This window comes from Phyllobates terribilis, unplaced genomic scaffold (assembly GCF_046119375.1).
Source record: "Phyllobates terribilis strain yellow unplaced genomic scaffold, ASM4611937v1 Scaffold_2__4_contigs__length_985480577, whole genome shotgun sequence".
NCBI classification, from domain to species: domain Eukaryota; kingdom Metazoa; phylum Chordata; class Amphibia; order Anura; family Dendrobatidae; genus Phyllobates; species Phyllobates terribilis.
Genome location: NW_027362762.1, coordinates 458,595,267 through 458,616,239, shown reverse-complemented (window position 1 = coordinate 458,616,239; position 20,973 = coordinate 458,595,267). Strand labels below are relative to the sequence as shown.

At 48.0% G+C, this 20,973-nt stretch overlaps 1 protein-coding gene across 1 annotated transcript in view; it reads right to left on the bottom strand.

Moving 5' to 3' along the window:
- Positions 1-20,973, bottom strand: part of TXLNA (taxilin alpha) — a 30,775-nt gene that overhangs the window by 7,312 nt on the left and 2,490 nt on the right. The window contains exons 2-5 of the mRNA XM_073665704.1: positions 12,447-12,743; positions 11,729-11,820; positions 11,471-11,641; positions 10,929-11,123 (exon numbers count right to left, since the gene is read on the bottom strand). Coding sequence (XP_073521805.1) covers positions 10,929-11,123; positions 11,471-11,641; positions 11,729-11,820; positions 12,447-12,743 — 755 coding nt within the window. The remainder of the gene's footprint in view (positions 1-10,928; positions 11,124-11,470; positions 11,642-11,728; positions 11,821-12,446; positions 12,744-20,973) is intronic.

The window sequence follows — 20,973 nt, the reverse complement described above, 5'->3', positions numbered from 1 at the left end:
CCCACTGCTGGTGAGGTCAGCTGGCTCAGTCTCCACCCTCAGGTCTAACTTCGATCAGAAGCCCAAATTCTATGGAACCCAATAACTTCTTCTGGGATGGTCTCATGATACCCCCAGGGGTTCCCATGGATTCGGGCCGCCGCAACCGACCTTTTGATATCAATTATGATACCATACGGTCCTCAGGAATGGCTCCGCGCTATATCTTGGCTTCCAGAGCACGTACAAACGTCTACCGCGGAGGCTTGTGTGCGCAATGGCTCCGGGACGCCGTGATATTTTTTTATTGGCCCATCCCATGCAACATGCGTGTACTTTTCATGTTTCTATATCTTATGCCTCCATGCTTGTGACAGACAAAGAAACTAGTCCTATGGGACAAATGGTCAGGTACAGATAGACGAAGCACCCCCCCCTGCTGGCTGTGTTTCCTCTCGAAGTCTTTGAAGCTCCTAGCATTCAAGTGTTAAGTAGGCTTCTTATCTTACAGGAGCCTGGATGGGGGGAAACTATCTAGTTGACGTTTTAACAGAAGGTCCCAAGGGTGGGGGCTGCTGAAGTGTGGCCATCCCTGGATATGATTTATCATTACCAAGATGGCGGCTACAGGTTCATCACACCTCCCCCTATACGAGGGCGCGAGGGGGTAGCACATTCCTGTGTTCCCCCGTGCGTCCTTCTGCACCCTCCCCTTGCCGGGATAACCCGTCAGCGTTACCGTGGTCACGGCCTCTTCTGTGGCGAATGGAGAAGTGGTACTGCTGGAGAGCGAGGCTCCAGCGTAGCAACCTGCCATTCGACCCAGAGACCGTGTGTAACCAGCTGAGGGGGTTGTGGTCCGTCTCCACGGTGAAATGGCTCCCGTACAAGTAGGGCTGCAGACGCTGCAGGGCCCATACAATTGCCAGGCATTCTTTTTCCACCGTGGAGTAAGCCACCTCCCGGGGCAGTAGCTTCCTGCTCAGGTACAAGACAGGATGTTCCTGGCCTGTCGTGTTGACCTGACTTAGCACAGCACCGAGGCCAAAGTCACTGGCGTCGGTCTGTACCACAAACGGCCGGTCGAAGTCGGCAGCTTGCAGTACAGGGGAGCTACTTAGGGCGGCTTTGAGTGCCCCGAAAGCTGTCTCGCAGGCGACTGTCCAGTCGACTGCGACGGGCAGCTTCTTCTTGGTGAGGTCCGTCAGGGGCTTGGCCAGGGTGCTATAGTGTGGGACGAACCTCCTATAGTACCCGGCGGTCCCCAAGAAGGACATCACCTGCTTTTTGGTCCTAGGAGTGGGCCAGGATGCGATGGCATCCACTTTCCCAGGTTCTGGCTTCAGAACCCCCCCGCCTACCCGGTGACCCAGGTAGAGGACCTCACTCATGCCCAGCTGGCACTTTTCCGGCTTGATGGTCAAGCCTGCCCGGTGGATCCGACCGAGCACCTGCCGCAGGTGCTCTAGGTGATCCTCCCAAGTGGGACTGAAGACTGCAATATCGTCCAAGTACGCAGCCGCGTACCCTTCAAGTCCCTCAAGCAGCGTATTGACCATCCGCTGAAAAGTGGCAGGGGCATTCTTCATGCCGAATGGCATCACTGTGGACTCGTACAGTCCAAAAGGGGTGATAAAGGCAGAGCGTTCCCTTGCCGCGGGGGTCAGAGGAATCTGCCAGTACCCCCGGCTCAGATCCATGATGGTCAGGTACTTAGCCCCGGCCATCCGATCGAGCAGGTCATCGATGCGTGGTATGGGGAACGCATCGGTGGCCGTTACAGCGTTGAGCCCCCGGTAGTCCACGCAGAACCGTGTAGTTCGGTCCTTCTTTGGTACGAGGACTACAGGCGAGGCCCACGCGCTGCTGGATGCCTGGATCACCCCCAGCTTCAGCATCTCGTCTATCTCTTGGCGCATGTTTCCCTGCACCTCGAAAGAGACCCGATATGCTGAACGCCGGATCGGCGGGTGATCGCCAGTGTCCACGTCGTGGACAGCCATCTCAGTCCTTCCGGGCAGGCTGCTGAACAGCCCCCGGAAGGGGTGCAGGGTGGTCCCCAGCTGGGACCGTTGGTCCTCCGTGAGCTGGTGGCCAACCCCCACATCCTCGATGGACCCACCCGCCTTGGCTTGGGTGAGCAGATCCAGGAGGGTTTCTACCTCTCCTTCCTCGGGAAGGTTGCACACTGGGTGGGCAGTCGCTTCCCGCTCATGATGAGCCTTCATCATGTTCACGTGGAAGGCCTTCCTCCTTCCACGGGCGTGATCCAGGGTGACCAGATAGGTGACGGCATTGAGTTTCTGGTGCACGAAGTAGGGACCTTCCCAGGCTGCCTGAAGCTTGTTCTGTGGTACGGGGACCAGTACCCACACCTTTTGACCCACCTGGTAGGTCCTCTCACAAGCATTCTGGTCGTACCACCGCTTCTGGTCGGCCTGGGCCTGGGCCATATTGTCCTGCACCAGCTTTGCCAAGGCCATCATCCTGTCCCGGTGGCGCACGACATACTCGATGACCGACACCTCGGGGGTGGCCAAATCCCCTTCCCATGCTTCCTTCACCAGAGCCAGGGGGCCCCGTACCCGTCGCCCGTACAGGAGCTCAAAGGGGGAGAACCCCGTTGAGGCCTGCGGAACCTCCCGGTAAGCAAATAGGAGGTGTGGGAGGTAACGCTCCCAGTCTCTCCCGTGGGAGTCGACCAACATCTTAAGCATCTGCTTTAAGGTGCCATTGAACCGCTCACACAGGCCATTAGTCTGTGGGTGATACGGGCTGGCCACCAGATGTTGCACCTGCATTTGCTTACAGAGGGACTCCACCAGCCGCGACATGAACTGGGTCCCTCGGTCGGTGAGCATTTCTTGGGGGAAACCCACTCTGGAGAAGATCTCCAGTAAGGCGGTAGCCACCTTGTCGGCCCGAATGGACGACAAAGCTACCGCTTCCGGGTACCGGGTGGCATAGTCCACTACCGTGAGTATGAAGCATTTCCCGGAGTGGCTGGGAGTGGACAGAGGTCCAATAAGATCCACAGCGACCCTCGAGAAAGGCTCTTCGATGATTGGCAGAGTTACCAGTGGGGCTTTGGGGCGCGGCCCCGCCTTCCCCACCCTCTGACAGGTGTCACACGAACGGCAGTAGGCACCCACCGCGGCTCCCATCCCAGGCCAGTAGAAATGCTGAGCTATCCTGGCCTTGGTTTTAGCGATCCCTAGGTGTCCGGCCATCGGAATCTCGTGTGCGATCCGCAACAATTCCGCCCTGAACGGATAGGGTACCACTAACTGTCGGTCCCTGGGCCACGCCTCCGGTGAACCCTGCTGGACCGTTACCCGGTACAGCCGTCCCTGGTCCCAGACCACACGCTCGCAGTCTGACTCCATGGGAGGCTGTGCCGCCTGTTCCTTGAGAGCTTTCAGGCTGTCGTCTGCTTCCAACGCAGCCTGAAATTCCTGACTTGATGTGGCCAGAATCGACGAAACTGCCACATCCTCCGTCAGCCCCTCCGGGCATGTCACCTGGCCGCTGTCTGACCCGGCAGACACTTGGTCAGAAGTGGGGAAGCCGTCGGACCTCTGCAAGGCTCCTTGGGCTCCGGCGCTCCCACTCCTGGTGACAGCGGCTATGACCGCTGTGACCGTGGGTAGTGCCTGCTTCCCCTCTGTTTCTGACCAAGCCGCCCGATCAGGCAGGCTTCCTAGGCCTTTGGACATCTCGGATGTGGGGAACTCCTGCCCTGGGGTCTTACCTGGCGGCTCCTCTCTTGGGACACCCCCACCTCCCATGGCCTGTTCCTCCCCCTGCAGTGGGCCTATACTCAGCAGCCTGGATACCCCTGGGAGCCCTACACTGCCGGTAGCTGCCCCCCTCTCCATCCCTGAGCTTCCCTCTACAGAATCCTGCCCGCCCCCTCCCTCACCGGAGGACAAGAGGTCACGGCACGCCGGCTGAGCACCTCTGCGGGCATCCCCACACTCCCCACCTGCTTTCACTAACCCTGTTTGTGTTGTGTCTGTGCAGGTGTTACCCTCAGGTTTCACTCCCTCCTCCTCAGCAGGACACACACTACATACAACATGGTTGGCATTAGCAGCAGACAAATCAATACACTCTTGGGGGGCCGAACTTGGGGGTTCAGAGGGTACATACTGCGATACTAGACGCCCCAAGTCGGTCCCTAATAAAACATTTGCGGGAATATTTGGCGTTACTCCCACCTCCCGCATCCCCCTTCCGGCACCCCAGTCCAAATACACCATGGCAACGGGAAGTGCCGGCTCCACGCCTCCAACCCCGGAGACGGAAAGAGTCTTTCCTGGTACCAAGTCCTGGGGGGACACCACCTCAGGCCGTACCAGTGTTCGTTCAGCGCCCGTGTCCCGCAGTCCCATGACCGCAGAACGGCCTATGGTGACGGGTTGGATGTTGTCCAGGGACCTACCACCACCCCCTCCCACACACAAAACATTGGGCGCTCTCTGGGACTGGGATGGGGTCTTTTGGCGCTGGGGACACTCAGCCCTAAAGTGTCCTGGTTTGTTGCATAGATGACAACGTCTTACGTCTGGTCCTTGCCTGGAGAGGGCAACAGGGGGATACACCCCTTGTGTTCTAGGGGCCGGGGAAACAGGGGCATGACTGGGCTTACCCCCTCTCCAGGTGCTGCTGGCAGACTTCTTCAGCTCAGGCGCCCTGTTATTGGCATACTCGTCTGCCAGGGCGGCTGTAGCAGAAGCCCCTGTTGGTTTTCGGTCACGGAGGAACTGTCGGAGGTCCTCTGGGCAGTTCCACAAGAACTGCTCCGTGACGAACAGTTCCTGGACCTCCTGGCGGGTAGTAAGCGCTAGACCCGAGGTCCAGTGCTCTGCGGCTCTCAACAGCGCCCGCATATGATCGGTCCAGGTGTCCTTGGGGCCACGCAGCAGGCTCCGGAACTTCTGGCGGTACGACTCGGGAGTGAGGTTGTACTGCCGGATCAGGGCCCGCTTGATGCAGTCGTAGTTCTGTACCTCCCCGGCAGGTAAGTCCCCCAAGGCATCCAGGGACTTACCCCTCAAACGGGGGGTCAGGTATCTGGCCCACTGATCCCGGGCCAGATGGTGCTGAAGACAGGTCCGTTCAAATGCCACCAGAAAGGAGTCCAGGTCCCCATCCTTCTCCAGTAGAGGGAAGTCCTCAGCTCGGACTTTGGACGACTTGGTCTCCTGATGGGTTGGTTGCTCTAGCGGAAGCCCCCGCTGGGCCAGGTCCAGTTGGTGCTGGCGCTCCGCAGCTCGCTCTGCACGCTCTGCAGCTTCACGCTCCGCAGCCTCCCGGCGCTCTGCAGCCCGCTCTGCACGCTCCGCAGCCTCCCGGCGCTCCGCAGCTTCGCGCTCCTCCTCCGCTGCCTTCTCTGATGCTGCCAGGAGGGTTTTGTAGACGGCATCGCCATGAGACTGGAGACTTGCCATAGCCGCTTGTAAAAGGGCTTGTGATCTGGACAGGCTGGGCTGGGTAGGTGGTGGGCAGCCCACTGCGGGACCGTATACTGGGGACTGGCTCCCTGAGGTGCCCGGGCTGGACTCCTCCTCGCCATGAGTAACAATGTCCTCCCCTCCTGCCACACGGACCGTAGCATTAGCCTCTTGCAGGGTCTTGCTCCTGGTGCCGTCTGCCATCTTGGTAACCGACACCGCTGCAACCCTGAGTTTGCACACACCTTGTTATACTTTTAGCCTGACCGTCTAACGTTGGGCTGACCTTAAGACTCCAGCAGTGGAAGTTACCACTGGCAGTCTTTAGTGCCTGGGAGTAGGGGTCCCACAACACTATTATTCTGCAATCCCACCGCTCTGCCACCAATGTGATGAAAGCCGGCCGGTGGGTGCAGCTCTCTGGCGCCCCCTTACCTCTCAGGTCAGTCAAGGTACTGCACCTAGAGAAAGTAGTGCCAGGTAGCTGCAACCAGCGCAGGGAACACGGTAGTGTGTTATCCCTTCAACGTCACTAAACCGTAACGTCACTACACAGCACAACTCGCTAGCGCCCTCTTAGCCTCAGGTCAGTCAAGGAACTGCACCTAGGATAAGCGGTCGCCAGGGAGACTGTCCTGTAACCTACTGGGTATCGGGGCCCTCTGTAGTGAGGGCGGTATATATATCTTCCTTGGCCGCGCCAGGAATATATATATCTGAACCTCCGACCGTCACTACCAGCCTTCCCCAATCCCCAGTTGGTATGCTGCCACCAGTCCCTATTTTAGATATACGCCCAGTCCGTGAAGGGGCCTATATCGGGTCAGGAACCAACCCTGGGTAGCGTTTTGGCTTGAGCCGAGCTCACACGGACGTGCGTTCGTTATGCAGAATAAAAGGCAGGCCCACAATTACTTGAGGTAATTGATTATAATAATACACTAGATACACGATATACAACTAAATATACACAGGTATAAGGTCAGGCTAAACTATACAACAATGGAATACAACACACAGAATCACCACAGCATATCAGTTACCGGTTTCTTGATTTTCTTGTGACGCAGGGAGAGGATTCTGCGATCGCAGGCACGGTTCTTTGTTACAGGCTGAGGCCTACCACCGCATGGTCAAACTGCTCCTCCCCTTGGTGGCCTCAGCTGGTGCTCAGATGTTCAGCACACCACTCTTGGGTCAAGACTGACTTGTCTCTTGTCTGTCCTGCTATCTTACCTGCCCCGTCCCGCCCACTGCTGGTGAGGTCAGCTGGCTCAGTCTCCACCCTCAGGTCTAACTTCGATCAGAAGCCCAAATTCTATGGAACCCAATAACTTCTTCTGGGATGGTCTCATGATACCCCCAGGGGTTCCCATGGATTCGGGCCGCCGCAACCGACCTTTTGATATCAATTATGATACCATACGGTCCTCAGGAATGGCTCCGCGCTATATCTTGGCTTCCAGAGCACGTACAAACGTCTACCGCGGAGGCTTGTGTGCGCAATGGCTCCGGGACGCCGTGATATTTTTTTATTGGCCCATCCCATGCAACATGCGTGTACTTTTCATGTTTCTATATCTTATGCCTCCATGCTTGTGACAGACAAAGAAACTAGTCCTATGGGACAAATGGTCAGGTACAGATAGACGAAGCACCCCCCCCTGCTGGCTGTGTTTCCTCTCGAAGTCTTTGAAGCTCCTAGCATTCAAGTGTTAAGTAGGCTTCTTATCTTACAGGAGCCTGGATGGGGGGAAACTATCTAGTTGACGTTTTAACAGAAGGTCCCAAGGGTGGGGGCTGCTGAAGTGTGGCCATCCCTGGATATGATTTATCATTACCAAGATGGCGGCTACAGGTTCATCACAATAGGAAACTTTAAATTGTCTTGTAAATGATTAATAACTGCTGATCTTAAAAATAAATAGTATACGGATTAGAAGGGAGAAAAAAAATTGTGACGCTCTTTTATACTGTTGTGTGACCCTAGCCTTAAATCAGGTCCAAATGAATGGAATGGAATTGTTCACACACTCTGATTAAAGTATAGGGGAGTCAGATGTTTGTCCCATCTTTCTAAGCAGAAGCAGATTGCTCATCAGCCTCCACACTTCCTAAATGATGGGTGTGGTTGGGTGCTACTGCTTGATTGAAAGTTCAAACCAGCAGGATTGCTGGCCTAACTCTGTGCCCTCCAATGTCGCTTATCAGACAGCCTTGCTTCTGAAATGCAACAGTACGGAAACTGGCCGAGATCAGGAGCCAACATCTCGCTCCAGCAATTCCAGACAGCCTCAGTGCAGTGCTTCCAAGCTCAGTGGTAACAGCTTGTAAGTACTGTGCATGGTCTCTTTGGTAGTAAATACACTGCTCAAAAAAATAAAGGGAACACTCAAATAACACATCTTAGATCTGAATGAAAGAAATATTCTCATTAAATACTTTGTTCTGTACAAAGTTGAATGTGCTGACAACAAAATCAATGGAAATCAAATTTATTAACCAATGGAGGCCTGGATTTGGAGTCACCCCCAAAATTAAAGTGGAAAAACACACTACAGGCTGATCCAACTTTGATGCAATGTCCTTAAAACAAGTCAAAATGAGGCTCAGTATTGTGTGCGGCCTCCACGTGCCTGTATGATCTTCCTACAACGCCTGGGCATGCTCCTGATGAGTTTGCGGGTGGTCTCCTGTGGGATCTCCTTCCAGACCTGGACTAAAGCATCCGCTAACTCCTGGACAGTCTGTGGTGCAACGGGACGTTGGTGGATGGAGCGAGACATGATGTCCCAGATGTGCTCAATCAGGTCTGGGGAACGGGAGGGCCAGTCCATAGCTTCAATGCAGGAACTGCTGACACACTCCAGCCACATGAGGTCTGGCATTGTCCTGCATTAGGAGGAACCCAGGGCCAACCGCACCAGCATATGGTCTCACAAGGGGTCTGAGGATCTCATCTCTGTACCTAATGGCAGTCAGGCTACCTCTGGCGAGCACATGGAGGGCTGTGCGGCCCTCCAAAGAAATCCCACCCCACACCATTACTGACCCACTGCCAAACTGGTCATGCTGAAGGATGTTGCAGGCAGCAGATCGCTCTCCATGGCATCTCCAGACTCTGTCACGTCTGTCACACGTGCTCAGTGTGAACCTGCTTTCATCTGTGAAGAGCACAGGGCGCCAGTGGCGACTTTGCCAATCCTGGTGTTCTGTGGCAAATGCCAAGCATCCTGCACAGTGTTGGGCTGTGAGTACAACCCCCATCTGTGGATGTCGGGCCCTCATACCACTCTCATGGAGTCGGTTTCTAACCGTTTGTGCAGACACATGCACATTTGTGGCCTGCTGGAGGTCATTTTGCAGGGCTCTGGCAGTGCTCCTCCTGTTCCTTCTTGCACAAAAGGCGGAGGTAGCGGTCATGCTGCTGGGTTGTTGCCCTCCTATGGGCCCTCCACGTCTCCTGGTGTACTGGCCTGTCTCCTGGTAGCGCCTCCAGCCTCTGGACACTACACTGACGGACACAGCAAACCTTCTTGCCACAGCTCGCATTGATGTGCCATCCTGGATGAGCTGCACTACCTGAGCAACTTCTGTGGGTTGTAGAGTCCGTCTCATGCTACCACGAGTGTGAAGCACAACCAACATTCAAAAGTGACCAAAACATCAGCCAGAAAGCATTGGTACTGAGATGTGGTCTGTGGTCCCCACCTGCAGAACCACTCCTTTATTGAGGGTGTCTTGATAATTGCCAATAATTTCCATCTATTGTCTATTCCATTTGCACAACAGCATGTGAAATTGATTGTCAATCAGTGTTGCTTCCTAAGTGGACAGTTTGATTTCACAGAAGTTTGATTTACTTGGAGTTATATTCTGTTAAGTGTTCCCTTTATTTTTTTGAGCAGTGTAATAAAAAGGGAGATCAGAATTGGATTGTGCTAGTGAAAACAATCAAAAATACAAATTTAAAGGAGGACCTTTCAGTGAATTTGTTTTTTAATTGAAACAGAGTACCTTCTCCAATTACTGATGCCCCACTGATTCTGGAACAGTTTTCCTTTTTTTCTGTGCCCCTCTGTTCAAAAGTGATGCACCTTGGTAATAAAGATGCAACACTTCCCTTCAACTAACTGGGTGTATACCACAGAACTGCTGTCTATGAGAAGTATGTCCACAGAGTTCTGTGGTATACACCCAGTTAGTTGAAGGGAAGTGTTGCATCTTTATTACTGGGATGCATAACTTTGGAACAGAGGGGCACAGAATAAGGAAAACTGTTCCAGAATCAGAGGAGCAGCAGCAATTGGTGGGAGTACTCAGTTTGAACTTTAAAAAAAAAAAAATCTAGTGAATGGTTTAAGAACATTGGGGATAACGCCTTAACACACTAAATTGAGAAAAATAAATTACTCCTCCACAGTACACAAAAACATGTTTCACTGCCTGAGCAGCATTATCAGCAGTATGGGACAAGACATGGAATAGCTTGCACGGTTTCTAGTTAAAGGGGGTTGTCCACTACTATTGAAAATAGCCCAATGTATTTTTATGATGAATAGAAGCTTCTTTGTAATTAGCGTCCTCTGCTGTTCTTGCCTGTGAGTGGCGCTATTACTGGCCGCTCACAGGCATCACGTGACCCCCGGCTGCTGCCGGCTCTGACATCCGCTGATGTCACGTCATGATTCCGGATGCAGCCGGGGGTCTCTCTTCTGCGTTCCAAGGTGACTGCTGGGTTGTGGGTGGGGTTACCCCCCACGTCAGACCCAGCATCCACCGCGCGCTCTCCCTTTCCCCATTCATTGGGAAAGCACGCAGTGGATGCTGGGTGTGACGTGCGGGGTAACCCCGCCCACAACCCAGCAGCCACCACGGGGACCCCAGCGCTGAGTCACACCTCACTTGACGTGACATCAGCGGGGGGAGTCACGTGATGCCCGTGAGTGGCCAGTGATAGCGCCGCACACAGGCAGAAACAGCAGAGGGAGGTAATTACAAAGAAGCTTCTTTTCATCATAAAAATACATTGGGCTATTTTCAATAGTAGCGGACAACCCCTTTTACTATAAAGCTTTATTTCCATGCAGTGTGTCCCACCCAATAAATGCCTACTTTTATCATGCCTAAACCTGACCATTCCTTTGGTGGTGTCGGCAAAATACCTAGTTTCCAATGAGAAACAAAAAGATTTGCATATGGCAAAAGCCAATTTTCCCAAAAAAAAGATGAAGGAAAAAAAATAAATAAATAAAAAAAATATAATAATAATATATATATATATATATATCTCTTTCTCTGACCTCATATTATAATCATAATGCATCAGCATGAAACTCAGAATTCTGTATACCTTTACATAAGCATTTTTTTGTCATTTTACTTCAATGGGGCATTGAAGCTTCTTTTGAGGCAACCAGCTGTCTGCTAAACCAGGTCCTTAGAGAGACCATCAGCCTCCACATATTTATGTCTTGCAGACTACTTACGTACCTCCTCCCTCAGCTCATATTGCTCTATCAGCTTCTTTAGCCTGTCCGCTAGTTCGACATTCTCCTGGCGCAGCTTAGTGTTGCGCTCATTGTGTTGCTCCATCTGAGTCTGGATGTCATTCAGTGTCAACTGGAAGTGAGAAGTCACCTCCTTGCGTTTCTCCTCTTCTTCACGGGCTCTTTGCATACCTTCCTCCTGCGCGGGTAAAACAGAAATGTTTAAACTGGTCCTAATTTTTTTTTTTTTTTTTTTTTTTTCCCATACCACATTTGTAAAAACAGGACTCAAAAATCAATTGCACTATTAATGATATCTGATATATACTAATACGATAAATGAACTGGAAACCAAAACTTCTTAGTTATAACCTTGTTTCAATAGGCCCAAGTTAAAATTGGGCCCCAATGCAAAATCCATAGCAGGGGCCACCAACTACTGGTGTCTTATACGGCAGAGGGGCTTTTGGACCCCGTAAGGCACCAGGGCCATATGCAACTGCTTCCTCTATGTATTCTATGCATGAAACATAGGTTTCTACTTGCCTTTAAACTTCGGTTGTGCCTCTGCAACTCTCTACAAAGACTCTCCAATTTACTACGAGCTAGAATGGCCTTGCTGTGCTCATTACGGAGCTGGTCCTTCTCCTGGATGAGCTGAGTCTGCTTTTTCTGCAGAACTCTCATTTGTTTTTGAGATGTTCTATGTTCTTCCAGCTTTGGGGACAACATAGTAGACATTAGTATTATATCAATTTGACAAAGTATTAAAACGCATCTTTCTATATTCCTATTAGCTCTCACCAGTTCTGCATATTTCTTGCACAGGGCAGCCAGTTTTTCTTCTGGGGTGCTTAGTGTGTTTAGGGTCTGCATTAGCAGGGTGATCTCCTTTCCTGAAATTTAAAGACATGGCTGAATGGGAATGTTCAGTTTGGAGGACCAGTTCCTAGCATCAATGTACATAAAAGGTTGTCAGTAGTGTTCAATATTCCATGTTATATGCATCCCACATACAGCTCTATTATACCGAGCCTCTTCACACAAATTAGTAGGGTTATACTAGTTGGTACAACTACACACACTAAACAGCCCTCCAAATTCTCCAACAGGAGTGCTGTGATTCTTTGTAGTCAGGTGGCGATCCTGTGCCAAGGTCCCACCAGCTAGGAGTTCTGAAAATAATTGCATATTTGCTTGGCCGTTTCCATATTTCCAGTAGACTAGATAGTAAAGAAGCTCTTGTCTCCTGACCATACACAGGAGTGGCTGGAACCTCTAGTGCTACATATTCAGTGCTAAGCTGCACAACAAAGTTTCTGTGCATGTGCCTCTATAGTTAGCACAATATTTCAGGAACAACTCTAGACTCAATACCACAAACTCCATTGTAAAACAGAGGTTAGGATGAGATACAAGCAGGTAATTGATAGGACTCCTTGATATGTAACACAGCATCAGTGACATGGGGTATGGCTCTCACCATGAATCTGGTTTCTGCTCTGGCATAGTTCTTACTCACCGAGCCCCTTGGCCTTTTTCTTGTCTGGCACTCGCTTCTGATCTTTGTCTGGGTCACTTATTGTCCGGTTATCATGTGCACCACGCAGTTCCTCCTTCACTCCATTCACTTCTGGCACCACAGGCTCGGTTTCTCCATTCTTAGCAGTCTCAGGAGGACCTTTATCAGTTTCTTCAGAATCAGCCATTCCTTCCTGACCAGCAGTCACACAATAGGTATTCAAAATATCCTCTAACTGCCTGCTAAGTTCTTCCGAGACATCACAGTTAGGAGCGGCATGACAAGCAGCTCCCTCACCTGCAAAGACAACCACATGAGCAAACATACTAAGGCTATGTTCACACGTCTAGTAGTGAGCAGTTAGGACGGATCCAGCAGTAATCTGTTGGCAAAATAGTTGTGCAGACAACTTTTTAGTCCGTTTTTAAATAACTAATCTCTGCTGGATCTGTGTTTTTGTTTTTTTCTCACACTGAAGTCTATTGAAAACAGATCTGTTAAATCAGGCACCCGTTTTTCTTCCATTTGTAATCGATCTGTTTTTTACCTACTGGATCCATTCTAACGGATCAGTACTAGACATGAGAACATAGCTTAAGATATATTCTTAGCGCATATGAAGGTACTCAAGCTCTCTCAACATGCATGACTGTCTGAGAGGACACATTATAGATACTATAAAATAAAGAGCTGTGTGACAGATTATCATTAAAGGGGTTGTCCGCTCAAAATGGATGAGTCTGCAGTCACTCTGTGCGACTGCATGAAATCACCCCAGCAGACGCACTGTGCTCTGCGGCGATTTGCTAGTTTTCTGAGCCGGGAACGGAGGGTATATATGATTTACAGTACAGACCAAAAGTTTGGACACACCTTCTCATTTAAAGATTTTTCTGTATTTTCATGACTATGAAAATTGTACATTCACACTGAAGGCATCAAAACTATGAATTAACACATGTGGAATTATATACTTAACAAAAAAGTGTGAAACAACTGAAAATATGTCTTATATTCTAGGTTCTCCAAAGTAGCCACCTTTTGCTTTTATGACTGCTTTGCACACTCTTGACATTCTCTTGATGAGCTTTAAGAGGTAGTCACCGGAAATGGTCTTCCAACAATCTTCAAGGAGTTCCCAGAGATGCTTAGCACTTGTTGGCCCTTTTGCCTTCACTCTGCGGTCCAGCTCACCCCAAACCATCTCGATTGGGTTCAGGTCTGGTGACTGTGGAGGCCAGGTCATCTGGCGTAGCACCCCATCACTCTCCTTCTTGGTCAAATAGCCCTTACACCGCCTGGAGGTGTGTTTGGGGTCATTGTCCTGTTGAAAAATAAATGATGGTCCAACTAAATGCAAACCGGATGGAATAGCATGCCGCTGCAAGATGCTGTGGTAGCCATGCTGGTTCAGTATGCCTTCAATTTTGAATAAATCCCCAACAGTGTCACCAGCAAAGCACCCCCACACCATCACACCTCCTCCTCCATGCTTCACGGTGGGAACCAGGCATGTAGAGTCCATCTGTTCACCTTTTCTGCGTCGCACAAAGACACGCTGGTTGGAACCAAAGATCTCAAATTTGGACTCATCAGACCAAAGCACAGATTTCCACTGGTCTAATGTCCATTCCTTGTGTTCTTTAGCTCAAACAAGTCTCTTCTGCTTGTTGCCTGTCCTCAGCAGTGGTTTCCTAGCAGCTATTTTACCATGAAGGCCTGCTGCACAAAGTCTCCTCTTAACAGTTGTTGTAGAGATGTATCTGCTGCTAGAGCTCTGTGTGGCATTGACCTGGTCTCTAATCTGAGCTGCTGTTAACCTGCGATTTCTGAGGCTGGTGACTCGGATAAACTTATCCTCAGAAGCAGAGGTGACTCTTGGTCTTCCTTTCCTGGGGCGGTCCTCATGTGAGCCAGTTTCTTTGTAGCGCTTGATAGTTTTTGCAACTGCACCATGAGACACTTTCAAAGTTTGCCCAATTTTTCGGACTAACTGACCTTCATTTCTTAAAGTAATGATGGTCACTCGTTTTTCTTTACTTGGCTGCTTTTTTCTTGTCATAATACAAATTCTAACAGTCTATTCAGTGGGACTATCAGCTGTGTATCCACCAGACTTCTGCACAACACAACTGATGGTCCCTACCCCATTTATAAGGCAAGAAATCCCACTTATTAAACCTGACAGGGCACACCTGTGAAGTGAAAACCATTTCCGGTGACTACCTCTTGAAGCTCATCAAGAGAATGCCAAGAGTGTGCAAAGCAGTCATCAAAGCAAAGGTGGCTACTTTGAAGAACCTAGAATATAAGACATATTTTCAGTTGTTTCACACTTTTTTGTTAAGTATATAATTCCAAATGTGTTAATGCCTTCAGTGTGAATGAACAATTTTCAAAGTCATGAAAATACAGAAAAATCTTTAAATGAGAAGGTGTGTCCAAACCTTTGGTCTGTACTTTTGGCCTCGCACCATGCAATTGTCTCTAATCGAGACATGGCCTCGCTCCACACAAGTGTATGGAACGAGGCTGCGCCCACAGGACGGGCACTGGCAGGCACTATGTATGTATAACGCATACATACCCTCCATTCCCGGCTCAGAAAACCGGCAAATCTGTGCATGCGCTGGGGTGTGTGTGTGGGGGGAAATCATAAATCTGCAGTCACACAGAGTGATGTGCAGACTTATCAATTTGGACCTGACAACCCCTTTAATGAAATTTATAAAAAACAACATGTCTAAATTTCTCCTCAATTTCAAGATCTCTGCTTACGATCAGTGAATAGAAATATATATATATATATTTTTTTATATCCAGAGGTAGAGACCTAGTCTTGCTGAAAGCTACAGTTGCATTTACACAGGCTGACAATCTACAAACGCTCACTGCTGACTGTTGGCCTATGTAAACATGATGGTGATCACCCATTGAAGGAGCAAAAAGCTCATTCATCAGGTGACTAGATCTTTTATGCCAGTGGAAAAATAATCATTATCAATAGCATATTCAGTCTGTGCAAACAGGATGTGCTGCCAATATGATGAAGTGAATTGTTCCCATCAGTTTTTGTTGGCCTAAGCGCGTAATCGAGCACTGTGTATTTTCCATCAGCACTCATTAAAGGGAATCTATAACAATCTGAGAGCAGCATGATGTAGTGGCACAGACCCATATTCCTGCGATGTATTACTTACTGGGTGGCCTGCTGTCATTTTGATAAAAATCACAGTTTTATCTACTTTAGATCTACTGGTTCTCTGAATGCTGAGCTCCGTATAACCCACCCACACTACTGATTAGCAGCTGTGTGCACTATGCAGAGGCAGAAAGCTGTCAATCGGTAGTGGGGCCGAGGTTACACAGAGCTCATGAATATGGAGAACTGCATGACAGCAGGATTATTAGTCCTCTAGTGATAAAATCACTGTTTTATAAGCAGGAGGTTGTCAAAACTACAGCAAACAAACATCACTAGGATCAGGGTCTCTGTCTCTACGTTATGCTGATGTCAAATTAGGTGGCAAAAGCTTGGTGACAAACTCCCATTAATGTGTCTGAAATTAGCCTGTATAAATGTACCTTAAAAAGGGGTTTTCCCACTAGATCTTGGAATAAAAATAAATTCCACAATTGGATGTGATTAAAACAAACGTTTCTGGGCTATGTAATGGCTGTGTCTGACCGTGCAGGAATATTGTCTGATCATACAAGAGCTCCTGGGCAGGGGGAGGCAAAAGAGTATACAGACATTACAGCAAGGGATCACAGCTGATTCTGTGAGGTAAAACATTGTTTAAAAACAGGCAGAGAAATGTTTTACCTCACAGAAAGAACCAGCTGTGATCCCCTGCTGTAATGTCTGTATACTCTTTTGCGTCCTCCCCTTGCCCAGGAGCTGTGGTATGGTCAAACAATGTTCCGTACACGGTCAGACACAGCCATTACACAGTACACAGCAGGGGCACATTTATAAGATTATCTCAGCACAGGAACATTTTATTTAATCCCTTCCTATTGTGGACCTTATTTTAATTTCAAGATCTAGTGAATAAAATTAACTTTTGTTTGTGCGAAAACCCCTTTAAGAGGCAATAATTAGTGTGCTAAATACATCAGTTACAGAACAAATCGCTGTACTGTAAATTCACTACAGTATCAGTAAGTGTAAAACATATCTGCTTGGAGTGCTGGCTGTTTGGCTCACAGAGCATTGTCTGGATACACTATCTGAGGTTATAGTCACACATGATATCCCACATGTAATTACTACATCAGAAATCAAAAGATGACACTTTCTGCTTTGGATATGCTAATTAAAGTGTCTCAGATATGCAAAAAGATTGCCCCAGTCAGTAGAGCTAATGAACAGCATGCTACATTCTTGTGCATTTTATTTTTTTTATCAGTGTGGAAATTTTCTGTAGCAAGTAAGTATTGATTGTGGAAGCCTCATTTACATACATGGGATGTGGATGCTCATTGGATTTCAAATCTGCATACAAATCATGAATGTGTGAACAGGGACTTATGGTCCCCAAACACAGACTAATGCCACCTGAACTCAGCAATATCAGACAACAATCTAAAGTGTATGGGGGTCTCCTGACTCTCCAAGAGATGATGTCGGGAGAGAAAAGAATCCAGCATGTCCAATTTAAGAATGCAAATCCTTTTGTTCTCGGTGAGATAAGCCAGCACCAGAGGTGTCTTTACAATGGCTCTCCAAGGACACAGGAGTGCTCCGCAAAGCCAAGAGCTCCCGTGTATGGGGAAGTTGGGATTTTTTTCCCTTCCATCTTTCTGTTTAACCACAGCTCTATTTAGTATGACATATTCCCCATATCCTTATGTATTTTTTCTGCATTTATTGGCACTGATCTTTGTAAATATGGGATTTTTCTAGATTTTCTTGATTGATTGATTACTTTTTGCTAAGAGTTTTAGGGATTTAATATCACTGCTCACATTGATTGGCATGGAACACTGTTAGGTTGTAGTTAGGTGCTCATGCATGACTTCTATATTGTGCACAAATATATATGTTTGTCACCTACAATATGGTGTGACACACAATTTGGGGTCTAATTGTTTTTTTTAGCATTTAATGTCTTGGTCATATAAAAATCATATTTTGCGAAAGAAATAAACCTCTTTTTATAATTATTTTCCCTGGATGTTGCTTACAGTGGTGGCCAAAAGTATTGGCACCGCTGCAATTCTGTCAGATAATACTCAGTTTCTCCCTGAAAATGATTGTAATCACAAATTCTTTGGTATTATTCTCTTCATTTCATTTGTCTTCAATGAAAAAAAACACAAAAAGAATTGTCCTAAAGCCAAATTGGATATAATTCCACACCAAACCTAAAAAAGTGGGTGGACAAAAGTATTGGCAGTGTTTGAAAAATCATGTGATGCTTCTCTAATTCATGTAATTAACAGCACCTGTAACTTACCTGTGGCACCTAACAGGTGTTGGCAATAACTAAATCATACTTGCAGCCAGTTAACATGGATTAAAGTTGACTCAACCTCTGTCCTGTGTCCTTGTGTGTACCACATTGAGCATGGAGAAAAGAAAGAAGACCAAAGAACTGTCTGAGGACTTGAGAAACCAAATTGTGAGGAAGCATGAGCAATCTCAAGGCTACAAGTCCATCTCCAAAGACCTGAATGCTCCTGTGTCTTCCGTGCGCAGTGTCATCAAGAAGTTTAAAGCCCATGGCACTGTGGCTAACCTCCCTAGATGTGGACGGAAAAGAAAAATTGACGAGAGATTTCAACGCAAGATTGTGCGGATGGTGGATAAAGAACCTCGACTAACATCCAAACAAGTTCAAGCTGCCCTGCAGTCCGAGGGTACAACAGTGTCAACCCGTACTATCCGTCGGCGTCTGAATGAAAAGGGACTGTATGGTAGGATACCCAGGAAGACCCCACTTCTTACCCCGAGACATAAAAAAGCTAGGCTGGAGTTTGCCAAAACTTACCTGAGAAAGCCTAAATTGTTTTGGAAGAATGTTCTCTGGTCAGATGAGACAAAAGTAGAGCTTTTTGGGGAAAAGCATCAACATAGAGTGTACAGGGGGAAAAAAAAAAAAAGAGGCATTCAAAGAAAAGAACACTGTCCCTACAGTCAAACATGGCGGAGGTTCCCTGATGTTTTGGGGTTGCTTTGCTGCCTCTGGCACTGGACTGCTTGACCGTGTGCATGGCATTATGAAGTCTGAAGACTACCAACAAATTTTGCAGCATAATGTAGGGCCCAGTGTGAGAAAGCTGGGTCTCCCTCAGAGGTCATGGGTCTTCCAGCAGGACAATGACCCAAAACACACTTCCAAAAGCACTATAAAAAGGTTTGAGAGAAAGCACTGGAGACTTCTAAGGTGGCCAGCAATGAGTCCAGACCTGAATCCCATAGAACACCTGTGGAGAGATCTCAAAATGGCAGTTTGGAGAAGGCACCCTTCAAATATCAGGGACCTGGAGCAGTTTGCCAAAGAAGGCTATGTGCCCACGATGCAGAAATGCTCAGGATTTTTTCCTGAGCGTTTCTGCATCTCCCTGGCAGAAAAAAAACGCATGCGGATTGTACATGCGTTTTCCTGCCACGGACATGCGGAAATGGAGCGGTTACCCACTGACATTTCCGCATGTGGATTGACAAGCGCTTTCCAAGCGATTAGCATCACTTGGAAAGTGCTTGTGACCCGATAGAGTGGTAAAAATAAAAAAATAAATGTATACTTACCCTCCGATGGCCCCCGATGTCCCGCTCACTCCGTTCTCCCCTGCCGGCAACAGTGAATTGAAAAGACCTGCCGATGTCAGCGTCGCGTGACCCGTCACATGACTCTGATGTCAGCGCATGTCCTTCAATTCACTGCAAAGTGCCGGGAAGCAAGTAGGAGCGGTGCGCGGGCCGACAGAAGGTAAGTATACATTTATTTTTTATTTTATTCTTTTTTTTACAGATTTTTTAATGGTACCTGGGTGTGGAGGAGACTCTCCTCTCATCTACACCCGGGTACCATCCGCACATTAGAACGCTTGGATTACGCATCTACATACAGTACAGACCAAAAGTTTGGACACACCTCATTTAAATATTTTTGTGTATTTTCATGACTTTGAAAATTGTACATTCACACTGAAGGCATCAAAACTATGAATTAACACATGTGGAATTATATACTTAACAAAAAAGTGTAAAACAACTGAAAATATGTCTTATATTCTAGGTTCTTCAAAGTAGCCACCTTTTGCTTTGATGACTGCTTTGCAAACTCTTGGCATTCTCTTGATGAGCTTCAAGAGGTAGTCACCAGAAATGGTCTTCCAACAATCTTGAAGGAGTTCCCAGAGATGCTTACCACTTGTTGGCCCATGCTTCACGGTGTGAACCAGGCATGTAGAGTCCATCCATTCACCTTTTCTGCTTCGCACAAAGACACGGTGGTTGGAACCAAAGATCTCAAATTTGGACTCATCAGACCAAAGCACAGATTTCCACTGGTCTAATGTCCATTCCTTGTGTTCTTTAGCCCAAAAAAGTCTCTTCTGCTTGTTGCCTGTCCTTAGCAGTGGTTTCCTAGCAGCTATTTTACCATGAAGGCCTGCTGCACAAAGTCTCCTCTTAACAGTTGTTGTAGAGATGTGTCTGCTGCTAGAACTCTGTGTGGCATTCACCTAGTCTCTAATCTGAGCTGCTGTTAACCTGCGATTTCTGAGGCTGGTGACTCGGATAAACTTAGCCTCAGAAGCAGAGGTGACTCTTGGTCTTCCTTTCCTGGGGCGGTCCTCATGTGAGCCAGATTCTTTGTAGCACTTGATGGTTTTTGCAACTGCACTTGGGGACACTTTCAAAGTTTTCCCAATTTTTCGCACTGACTGACCTTCATTTCTTAAAGTAATGATGGCCACTTGTTTTTCTTTACTCAGCTGCTTTTTTCTTGCCATAATACAAATTCTAACAGTCTATTCAGTAGGACTATCAGCTGTGTATCCACCAGACTTCTGCACAACACAACTGATGGTCCCAACCCCATTTATAAGGCAATAAATCCCACTTATTAAACCTGAGAGGGCACACCTGTAAAGTGAAAACCATTTCCGGTGACTACCTCTTGAAGCTCATCAAAAGAATGCCAAGAGTGTGCAAAGCAGTCATCAAAGCAAAAGGTGGCTACTTTGAAGAACCTAGAATATAAGACATATTTTCAGTTGTTTCCCACTTTTTTGTTAAGTATATAATTCCACATGTGTTAATTCATAGTTTTGATGCCTTCAGTGTGAATGTACAATTTTCATAGTCATGAAAATACAGAAAAATCTTTAAATGAGAAGGTGTGTCCAAACTTTTGGTCTGTACTGTATACAGTGATGCGTAATCCATGCGGTCTAATGCAAGTCAATGGCGGCAAAGACGCAGCACTTCCGCAAAATAATTGGTAGTGCTGCGTTTTTTTCCGCAATGATAATCCGCAGCGGAAATTTCCGCAGCATGTGCATAGCACAATGC